Below are 12,144 nucleotides of genomic sequence, written 5' to 3'. Positions count from 1 at the left end.
TGCACCAGCAGCTCCAAGGTTTCACTAGAAGATTCCGTCCAGGAGCCTTCCGACTTTTTAAAGAAGGATGGACTCTTATGTTCCTTGGACAGAATCTTATTGAGCCTCGCGGATTCACTAGTGCTTTCAATGTTCTGACAATAGTCTAGCCAAGACCGCCTCTTGGCGATCCTGATAGCCGACTTGTACTTCTTTAGGCAGTCCTTGTATGGCTACCAGTATTTTTGCCTGTAGCAGATGTTGAAGATTTCTCTGGTCAACTTCCTGAGATCAGAGAGATCTTCGTTCCACCACGGTGGCAGGGTCTTTTTGCTGTACTTAGCAGGGCACGAGACTTTGAAGGCGGTATCGGTTGCAAAGCTAAGGTGTTGACTTTCTTTCCTGTGTCTGTTTCGCTTGAAATTGTGTGAGATCGAGGGTGGGCATCATTGGCCGGTTGTAGTTAATGTATTTAATATTTAAGGGGGTCATCCCGTGAGTCGGATCCATCATCAATTGTATCTAGATATAGTCTAGAACATATGGGCAGAGTGTTTTTTTGATATTCGGAGTCGTTCGGAAATTACAGTGTTAAACAAGCAAAATGTTATATGCCAGGTCTTTATCGATCGCCGTTATAAAGCGCATATTCGATCCGAATGACGTTCAAATGATTTCGGTAAAATCATAAGAATTGAGACCAAGGCTTTACTTGTGTTTCTTCAAGAAACCTAAGGTTTATGGACTTGATATAGTAGATTAATTGTCAGTTAAGGTTTTATGGATAAAAATCACATGCTACTTTTTAAATGCGTTTTTCTCGAAACTGCATGTTGAAAATCTGCTGCCATCATAGCTCAAAGTCTATTCAACGAAATTCTTGGACATTTTCATGACTTATTTAGAACATATTTCTACAGTCCGCAAACTAGGATAATAGCGATTCATTCAGTAATATTTTTGTATTCATTAAAGAAGCCTTGAAAAAACACCAAAATTTACAAAAAAAAAAGTTTAACAAGGCACCAAAAATTTAGTTTTCAATATTTTTTAATAATCCTAGTTTTCGGACTGCGGTTAAGTCTGCAAGTTAAAATGCCGTTTACATGTTTTCTTTAAGATGATTACGGCGCCCCCCAAGCGTGGCAGCAGAAAAGTACCTTTTTTGGAGATAGGTGTATTAGGTGCTCTGTATTTCAACAACGAACTATGCTATCGTGCTGGAAAAATTACTAAGCTTGCTTAAGATATTAATACTTATATGGTGATAATTCGTATTTGTACCTTTATCCAGTTCTCCAAAAAAATAAAAAAAAAAATTTTAAAAAAGCGAAAAGAACCACCTTCACACGGGACGACCCCCTTAAGCGACTCCGTGCACACGACAAGTCCTCGCCGTCGTACCCGAGAGTCACGCAGACTTCTAGGTGTGAGTTTTTCTATCTCTTTTTAATAATTTAATTTTTTTAATTTTTATTTATACTTGAATTCTTTTATTCTTTTTAAGTTTATATCTTTTTTTTTTAGCTTTATTATATTAGTCTAAGCCGTTTTCGGCCATTCAAGGTGTTTCCATAGTTCATTACAATTTCTAAAATATGGTAATACAATATTATCAACTTTATTGAGACACATGTCAGAATGGGATGCATTTTGAGACCTAGATTTCGTTTTTCAGATTTTTCGGTTGAATAGGTTCTGGGCGTTTTGGGGCGCACATTTTGAGTCCTCACTCTCCCCATGTTTCACCCGGTATCAAAAATGTCATCAGTTCCGAAAAGTACTAATTGAGCGCTTTCATTTGATATCCCACACAACCATATTCTACGAAAAAAAAATTGCACCTCCCTTTCACATGTATATATTGCTTATTACTTCGACTATATAATACCTAACTTAAAAACGTTTGGTTTTTTCAATTTTGATGATCCAGTTCTGAGTTAACGCCCATAATGTATCTTTTGAAATTAACTACAACGAACAGGTCATATTTTTTTGTTGAGGATGCTGGGAGTCCTGAGTCTCCGCAATCTACTTGATGACGAACCGGACCACTTGGGACGCAACTTACTTCCTCACTTGTGGTCCACGGACTCCTCCTTTTTGGGTTGAACACCCAAGTTTATCAAAAGAGCTGACTGACGGTTTAGTCATAATTATGCTTAATTGAAGGTTATACCTTAGCTATGAATCAATGTTAACCTTGTTGTAACGATGCCTCCCTCCAAATAGCAAATAAGGGAGAAAATTCAGGATACATTAGGAAATTGGACGATTCTCTACATTGTTTTTTCGTTAAAATGGTAATTTACTCCCTAAATTGCATCATTTGAGTTTATAATTTATAAAAAGTACATTTTCATAAGTCCCAGTACATTTCTGCGCCAACAATCGCACGATAGGATGTGTATTTAGTTTCCAGGACTCTTAGATCCCCTTTTTCTTCAATGTCCCACCAAACTTATGATGTATTCAATAGCAGTCACGGGTTAAGAAGGTGTTCACGCTAATATTATAATTACTTCTCAACAACAGTGGCGTCAGTAACATTCGAATGAATGCAAGCCAAGTAACAAGCGTGACCTCGAATGTAATCACATTTTCGGTATTTTCAGTATTTTTTCCTATGAAAGAAATCTTCTCGTCTCAAAACTCGTGCCTACAATATTCCATAGGTCAAAGACTACCACACAAAACCATACAACTTTGGGCCTAGACTCTATTGTGGGTACTACGCTAGTTGCTCCTGGTATGCAACACCTCTTTCAATACAGCTTACTTTGGAGGAATTATACTCGTATTGTGTGCCACCAAAAAAATCCACAGCCGGGGGATCCATGATGCTGCAAATATAAAAACCGACCGACATCTCTGGATAAATCACACTAAAAGTAAAGTACTTGGACCGAAAGTGAGCGCAATCCGTGGACGAGGAACGCTAGACAATAGTCGTAATTGAAAGTCTAGAAAAACCTTCCAGTGACGCAATATCGTGTGAAACACAATAAAGTCTAAAGAAATGTTCAAATTGGTAAGTGCAAAAGGTGCTCCTCCGTCATTGTCTGGTGATGTTACCACCGTGGTAACCGAGAATTAAAAATCAATCGCGAGTGCATGATGTTGTGTAATACCGAAGAAGACAATGCACATAGTTGCATGCCCTTGTCTGTAATAATTGGTGGTACCATTGCTTAGAAAACGAGTTCCATAGCATATCGCAACAAGTTGTAGGCAACTATTACAATGAAAATATCTTCCCACCCTTAGGTGATTTCTGTTGCCCTCATCGCTGCTATCGTAGCTGCCGATCACATCGATAAAGATGCTCAAATCACGTCGCAAACTAATGAAGTGAACTACGACGGAACTTACCAGCACAGCTTTTCGTCATCGAACGGAATCTCAGTCCAAGAGTCAGGAACTGGAGGACACTATGCTAGTGGCTCTGCCCAATACTACAGTCCAGAAGGAGTTCCAATTGCCTTGACCTACACTGCCGACGAGAATGGATACCAACCAAAAGGTGACCATTTGCCCACTCCACCACCAATCCCAGACCATGTTCTCAAGACTTTGGAATACATCAGAACCCATCCCCAACCACAAGAGCACTATTAAATATTAGCAGGAATATGAACTCATATCAAGTGATTATTATGGTAGAAATTATTAATTAGAATGTGGTGTAAATATATCAAGAATGTTATAGTGCTGTTTTGTGATAACTGAAATAGTTTTTTTAATATATTTGCTTAGAGAAAACTGAACTGCTTTAGTGACTATTAGAACCTCCATCAAGCCAGGAATAGATCCGATGAGACGTCCCCTGTCCCCTGAGAAGACGTCTCCCCTTATAAGCATTGCAAAACAGGAATCATCTTCGAACCACATTACATTTATTGATATTAACGCCATAATACGGATCGAGCTCATTATTACTTTCAAACAACCCCAAAATGAAGCTGAGTTTCACCCTCGAAAATACGAGCAGTCCTCTTAGCAGTAGGGAAAAGCCTGCAGCGAAAGAGGTGCCGTCCATGTTAATGGGGTTGTGTCAATAGCAGCAGAGGGTAACACGATATCAAAGCAATTGATTTGAATGTTCCTGGATGCTGGTTAGTCTCAATCGACTGAACGAAACGATCTTGGTATCCGAGACCCTTGATAGTCTCCTGAATAGTAAAAACTCAAGAACCCACACAACAGAATTAAATAATTTGAACTGAAAATTTTTGGGAAGAAGCCGGAGACCGCTCGGGCATTGTTCCTACTGTCCTTTAAGAAAAAGAGCATGAACAACCTTACTCGGGTAGGTTTCTCAAACTATCATCTGTAAAAATAAGGTAGGTTCTACTGCCGTAGCCAATATGAAAAGGGAGTTGAGATAAGAGTGCGTTTCATATGCAATTGCTCAGGCTCCTTGAATTTAATCACAAAATACCCTTGGTAGGATTAGTTTCAATGAAGAATCTGCTCACTTTCCGCATTTAAGCGATGTCCTAAGATACACAAATCCCTGAAATCGTCGTAGATATACATCAAATTGATAACTCCTGTCTATTCAAAAATTAGCAGCCGTCAATTTGAGACTATTTTTTTCCTGAAAAAAACTCCTCTTCCTGGCCTACCTCATCGCTCATCCGTGACAGTGTCGGCCACTTTCTTTTCATCTACCATAGATATTGCCTTTATACTCGTAGACTTTCCAGGCTGGATCATCCTCATCTGTACGGATTAAGTGAAACCTATTGAATCAGATTTTATTCATAACCAGGCGGCCGTGATTTCGCTCATAGATCATCGTTATAGAGGTTACGGAATAGTCTATCCTCTTGTAGGGGCCTAAAAATTCTTGGGAGAATTCTATTCTCGAACACGACTAAGAGTTCGCAATTTTTCTAGTAAGGAACCCAATTCTCCAAGAAATATGTCATCAAGTATTTCTTGAAGGAAGGCAAAATGATTGATCAGCCCGCATGAAGGGAATGCTCCCAAAAAACCCAGACCTGAACCCAAGGGAGGAGAAAACCCGGGCAGGTCAGGAGTGAAGGCAGGACCCAGGAAGCCCGGCATTAGCTATGCTAGTGCGGTCAAGGGCATTCGACTGGCCATACTGTCAAAAAGGTTTCCCGAGCAAATACTCACTCGGGAGGAACAGGAAATCATTGAAGAACTTGTCGTCAAGCAGATGATCAAGGGTTGGACGTCGAAACTGGTGTTCACCGGGATACGCTTTCGACCAGGCCTTATACTGGTGGACTGCGCGACGGAAGGTACCGCAGAATGGGTTAGAACCATAATTCCTAGATTGCCAGGCTGGGAAGGGGTGGAACTGTCAACATGTGCTGGAGATGATATACCAGGAGCCCACATGGTGACAGTTTTTCTCCCAAATGCCGCGGCAATAGTAACAGAAGACCTTATGAGACTCCTAATTGTTCAGAACGAAGATCTCCATACTCGACTATGGAGAGTCTTCAGAAGCAAGGTGGAGGGAAAGGGTAAACTCCTCACGATCGGGGTAGATGACCGATCCCTAGAGGCAATTAAACGTCGGAGTTGTCATATCAACTACCGATTTGGCAACATACCCGTGCATGTGCACAAGGAAAAGCCAAGGAAAGAGACCTCGGGGGAGGCATCGGGTGGAAAACTTACCGAGGTCCCTGAAGAAGTCGCGGAAGCCATAGAGGCGGAAAGAACGGGATCAACCAGGAAAATAGACCTGCTGCCCAGTGAAGAGCAGAAGCTGGACGACCTAGACCTAGGACTCCTAGGGCTCGGGGTGGACAGCGACGCGCAGGAAAGCGCCATGTCGGAGGAGGAGAGTGACACTTCGACTTGGCTGCGATGCCAACGCCCACCGCGAAGTGTGGGGAAGCAGTGACACTAATCGTAGAGGTGAGTACCTTCTCGAATTTATTCTTAGTAATAAGTTAGAAATATACAACGTAGGGAACACTCCAACATTTGTAACCAGCACCAGACAAGAGGTACTAGATATAACTCTAGGAAATACCCTAATGAATGGGATGGTCAGGAATTGGAGGGTGTCGGATGAACCCTCAATGTCTGATCACAGGATAATCAGATTCGACATTGAGGGTAACTCCGAAATAAAAAGAATAATAAGGAATCCCAAAAGAACGGATTGGGAATCCTACACAATGCATCTGAGCAACAACATTGCCCACCTTCGAGGGGGCGGTGACATCAGGAGCGAACTGGAATTAGAAACGGTGGTGGAAAACCTTAACACAATCGTCATTGACGCATATGAGGCAAGCTGTTCGGCTAAGACAGTCAAGTCAAGGGAAGCGAAACGGAGCAGCTTTAGGGAATTCTGTGAAGGGATTGAACAGATCACAGAAGCAACCAGGCTGTACAAGGCTGTAGCCAAAGACGGGGGAATATCCTCTGTCTGCTTGAAAAAGGAAGATGGAACATTCACCGAGAATGAGGAGGACAGGGTACACCTGCTTCTCAGAACTCATTTCCCGGGGTCCTACGCCTCGGCGGCAGGCGACAACAATCTGCCTGACACCCCAACAACGAATAAAAGGGGAAGGAAAGAGAGCTGGAAACTAGCAAAAGAGGTATGCTCAGAAGCTAGGCTAAGATGGCAGTGGGAACTTTCAAACCAATGATATCTCCCGGAGTAGATGGCATTTTCCCCAACACTTATCCAGAGAGGCCTAGGAATTATCTTAGAGTCTCTTCTGAGGGTGGTAAGGGGTAGCATAGCACTGGGTTACATACCAAGGGCATGGAGACGGGAAAAAGTGGTCTTTATTCCGAAGGCGGGTAAAAAGGATCCTTTTCACCCTAAATCTTTCACACCAATCTGCCTAACATCGTTCGTACTCAAAACGGTGGAGAAGGTCATAGACAACTATATTAGAACTAACGTTCTAAAGCGTAATCCCCTACATCACTGTCAACACGCTTACCGGGCAGGATGGTCAACTGAAACTGCTCTGTATCAGCTGACAGAGATACTACGGGACACCATAGAAACTAAAGAAATTGCACTGTGCGCGTTTTTGGATATCGAAGGAGCATTCGACAACACATCGCACACAGAGATACAGGATGCCCTGAGCCGCAAAGGAGTGGGAAACACCCTGGCACTCTGGATGGGCAAAATGCTAGAAAGCAGACAAATAGAGGTACAAACAGGTACAAATTCTATTATCATGAACACCACTCAAGGCTGTCCACAGGGCGGAGTACTATCGCCGCTGATGTGGAGTATGGTAGTGGATGAACTCCTGGACGTGTTAACTAATACTGGAATACAAGTCCAGGGCTACGCGGACGACATTGTTCTAATCTGTAGGGGCAAATATGAAGATACCCTAGTGCCTGGTGCAGGAAGGTGGGACTGCGGATCAACCCAACCAAAACCACCATAGTACCATTCACTATGAGGTGTAAGCTTGGTCACCTGAGAGCCATAACATTACATGATATGGAGGTGAAACGAGAAACAGAGGTCAAATATTTGGGAGTCACGCTAGACTAATTACTCTGGAAGACACATGTCGGAAACACTTGTCGGAAAGCTACGAGGGCTCTGATGACTTGCAGATCCATAGCAGGAAAAAAATGGGGTTGCAGCCCGAAGATACTACTTTGGATATATACTGCAATAGTAAGACCAATGATTACCTATGGAGCGGTAATCTGGGCAGAAAGAACCGAACTCAGCACACAAGCCAGGGAATTACATAATCTCCAAAGGCTGGCTTGCGTGTGTAACAGTGGGGCAATGAGGACATGCCCAACGGCATCCCTGGAGGCCCTTCTGGGATTAACCCCTCTCCATCTGCACATGTATATGCAGGCAAGGAGATCAATATTCAGGATGGCCGGTAGCATGAGTGAGGCGGGGAGCTGCCTAAATCGAAGGAAGATTGATATCCTTTCTAGGAGGTATCCCGAATTACTGATACCGAGGGACAACATGACAACGAGGTTTCACTTCGATAAGAAGTTTGAAACACGTTGGAGTAACAAGACAAACTGGGAAAGCGTGGCTGCGACATACGGCTTAAACCAGCAACTGATTACTTGGTACACTGACGAATCCCTCACAGCAGAGGGAGCGGGTGCCGGTGTCATTGGTCCAAGGAAAATGTACTTTGAGCCAATGGGAAGCTACACTAGCATATTCCAGGCGGAAATTTACGCCATAGACAAATGTGCCTCCTTTAATCTGCAAAGGAACTACAGGGGGCAGAGCATAGCTATTCTCACCGATAGCCAAGCAGCGATCAAGGCACTTAGGTCCAACCAGGTGAACTCTAAACTGGTATGGGAATGCCTTGAGAGACTGAATACACTCGGCTCGTCCAACAAGGTCTGGATACTTTGGGTTCCAGGCCATGCTGGGCTGGAAGGCAATGAGGCGGCGGATGAACTAGCCAAGAAGGGAGCAGGGATGCCTTTACACGGGCCAGAACCCTTCTGTGGAATCGGAAACGGTTTTATGGCTATGAATCTAAGAAACGAAGAAAAACGGTTGAGGGAACTATATTGGGCGGGCCTACCGGGGATGGAGCAGTCCAGGGTGCTTATTGGGGGATACGAACCCATGCGCAAAAAGGATTGCTTAAACCTCACCAAAAAGAACCTTCGAATCATAGTGGGAATTCTCACTGGTCATTGTCGGCTGAACTACCACCTAGGGAAGCTAGGGATATCTACGGACGTTGCCTGCAGGTTCTGTGAGGAGGAGGACGAAACCTCTATGCACGTCCTGGGACAGTGTCCGGCACTTGTGCAAAGTAGGTCGATACATCTGGGAGAACACTTAATACCAGATGCAAAGCTGAAACTTCTGGAAGTGGGGAACATACTAAAGTTCCTAACGGTTACAGGCCTGCTTGAGATACTATGATCAACAGGTACACTATAACCAGTAAAAGGGGCACAATAGTTCTTCAAGGACGCGGTGCGACTTTCCCTTAACAGAATAATAATCCTCTTGTAGGGGCCTAAAAATTCTTCGGAGAATTCTACTCTCGAACTCGACTAAGAGTTCGCAATTTTTCTAGTAAGAAACCCAATTCTCCAAGAAATATGTCATCAAGTATTTCTTGAAGACTTGGCAAAATGATTGTCTTTTACAGTAAGACCTTTGACCCTATGGTGAGACGGTTCAAGCGGAACAGTTTTTGTAAGCTGAAATAGGCTCTGTTGGTTGCCAACAACCATGCACGGCTTTCTTAATCGTATCTGGTATTGAATATGATTTTCCACCCTGGGTAGCAGAAATCATCAACGGTCTTAGAGTCGTATTCTCTGACCTTACTTTTATCAGTTGACCAGGCCATTTGATGCTGTTCACCCCAAGATCTCATCTGCTCGATCTAAATGAAGGTATATTGTGCATCTCAAGTTGTTCCTCTCATGATGTCGATATAGTCAGCATAGGCCAACAATAGGACCTACAGGGGATGGTGACTCTCGCATTTGTGTCAGTATCACGGATCACTTTCTCGAGGACCAGGTTGAAGACGACGCATGATAGGGCATCCCCTTGTCGTAGACCGTTGTTGATATCGACTGGTCTTGAGAGTGATCCTGCTGCTTTTATCTGGGCTCGCACATTGGTCAGGGTCAGTCTAGTCAGTCTTATCAATTTAGTCGGTATACCGAATTCTCCCATGATCTTAGTCCTTGATGTTGTTAGCACTGATGAAAGGAAAAAGCGATTCCCGAAATGTCGGTATTTGCAAATAAAAATCAACACTAGCGAATAGGAAAAACAATTTTTTATTATTTCAAATAATTAATCGTTAGAAATACCGCGTAATTACACTCACATACCAATTGACGATCTATCTAAAGGAGCCCTGTTCTACGAGACCCGATGCGGACAGCGCAAAATGAACGTCATGAAAGTGACAGGGATCTATCCTTGGTCCGGACTTTTGGAATGCCTTATACGATCTTCTATGACTCGAGATGCCTTATGAATCGCATCTGGTGGGATATGCAGATGATGTTGCGGCACTGGCTACCGCACACACAGTTGAGCAACAAACGGATGGCTGGATTCTCTCTAGCTCGAAGTTATTGTCCTGAGCAAGGAGGGCGTTCCCAGAGTCCTCCTTTTTCAGGTTGGTAAAAAGATGGTTCTGTCAAAATTGGCGGTGAAATATCTCGGTATCATAATTGACACAAAGATAAGCTTCTTCGAGCAGATACGCAACATCGCACCGCTTGCTTATCCAGTAGGCGTCTCTTGCTGAGTTCAGTTCAGCCTGTCCTTTTTTACCGTGCCAAAATATGGGCTGACCCCCTCAGTAAAGAATGCAAGTAAAAATACAAGGGACTTTACAAGTTGTGTCCGCCTAACGCATCGTTTCCGAGCCAGCAGTAATTGTGATAGCGAGAGTTATCCCGGTCGTTCTCCATGCTGCAGAGCGGAGGTTTACATATCTCAGAAAAGACGAGGAAAATAGAGAACCCATTCTCTCTGCACATGGCAGCAATGTTGTGGAGAATGGAGGGATAGATGGACTGCGCATCTCATCAAAGACGTGTGGTCGTAGTTCAATCGAAAGCATGGTGACCTTAACTATTACTTAATCCAGCTGCTCAGCGGACATGGGTATCTTCAATCTTACCTGTATCGGGAAATCACGTCACCCGACTGCATTTATTGCATCGATGTGGTGGAGGATGCCTGACACTCCTTTTTCGTCTACAAGAGGTGGGAGCGCCATCACCATCATTTTTCGAGGAAAGAGTGTCAAGTATTCACGAGTACCATAATTGAGGCCATACTGCAGAGCAAGGCATAGAGCCAAGTGGCATTTACTTTCAAGGCATAATTAAGACGAAAAGGAAGGAGATGGATGGAGATGCCAGGGTAGCTTAAGCTCCCTGAACCACATGGTTTTGCTCCTATACTGAATAGACCTAGTCTGAGGTAATGTGTCTGCTAATCATATTGGTTTTCATTTACTGGATGCGACCTTAGCGCCTGCTCGCGAATGGACACTCAACTAGTCTATCCAGATATTTCAGCGAAAATGATGTTAATCTGATTTGCCTGAAGTTCTTTGGATTTGAATAGTTATCTTTCCCAGGTTTAGATATGAAAACCGCCTTAGCTTTCTGTCAAGAGGAAGGCACGTAGCCCAAAGCAAGACATCCTCCAAAAATATTTCTTAGAAGTTGCTCTAAGTGCTTTATACCCTCTTTTAGTATCGCTGGGTAGATGTCATCCATGCCAGGTGCTTTGAGGTGTTCAAATGATAGTATAGCAGCTCTCGTCTTTTCATTGGTGACAATCGCTCTCGCAGTGTCCCAATTCCTCTTGCAACACCTTCGTGTTGAAAGTTTTGTAGAAATCGCCACTTCACTACTTCCCACTTCTGAGCCCGGTTCTGGGAAGGTGGGGTACTTCCGAGAGAGTCTGTATAGACTCAACTGTAGAGGTCGTGAAAATACCATCCGGTTTTCTAAAAGAGTCCAACTTGGACGACTCATCCTTATTGAGGACTCTGCACAGCCTGGAATTCTCCCTTCCACCTTCCAGTTCCTCACAGTATGCTCTAAAAAAATCTCATTTCGAACGTTTTACGAGCCTCTTATATTTACGTTGTGAGTTCTGTTTAACCAGCCTTTATTATTATTGCTTTTGCAAGCACGATTTAGAAGTCATCTGGTTGATTTCGTGATTCTTTGCAGTTCTCGGTTCCACCATGGAACCGTTTTACCACGTTGGCCTCGGGAATTATGACAAGCCTCTTCCAAGCACTTTAAAACTGTGCGATTCAGAGTTTTCAATTGATCTTCTATCGCCAAAGGAGTCCGTAGTCGTCTAGGGAGTTCCACTTTGCCGCCAAGAAGTTCATTGAAGTCTGTCCAATCCGTTTTCCTAGGACTCCGTCTTTTTATTATAGACTGTTCGCCTGCAATAGTCGGACTAAATTTTAAGTAACGGTGATCTGAGAGTGAGACTTCATCTAGCACTCGTCAGTTTCTAATCAATTCTAACAACTTTGAAGTGCAGAATGTTAGGTCAATTACTTCACTTCGTCTTGGCCCCACGAACGTAGGGGTGCACCTGCGTTCGCGGTTATCAGACCAGACCCAGTGCTCTTTAATAGTCTCCGGCGCACTGATCAAAATGTCTGTTTTCCTATT

At 43.5% G+C, this 12,144-nt stretch overlaps 1 protein-coding gene across 1 annotated transcript; it reads left to right on the top strand.

The window, feature by feature from the left end:
* The first annotated feature begins 2,849 nt into the window (after window positions 1-2,849).
* On the top strand, window positions 2,850-3,704 carry LOC119649047 (pupal cuticle protein Edg-78E-like). Its single transcript, XM_038051025.1, has 2 exons — window positions 2,850-3,010; window positions 3,247-3,704. The coding sequence occupies exons 1-2, from the start codon at window positions 2,999-3,001 to the stop codon at window positions 3,595-3,597; spliced, it is 363 nt and encodes a 120-aa protein (XP_037906953.1). The 5' UTR covers window positions 2,850-2,998; the 3' UTR covers window positions 3,598-3,704.
* Window positions 3,705-12,144: the final 8,440 nt, after the last annotated feature.

The sequence above is a fragment of the Hermetia illucens genome, chromosome 2, assembly GCF_905115235.1.
Source record: "Hermetia illucens chromosome 2, iHerIll2.2.curated.20191125, whole genome shotgun sequence".
NCBI lineage: Eukaryota > Metazoa > Arthropoda > Insecta > Diptera > Stratiomyidae > Hermetia > Hermetia illucens.
This window is presented reverse-complemented; position numbering and strand designations above follow the sequence as displayed.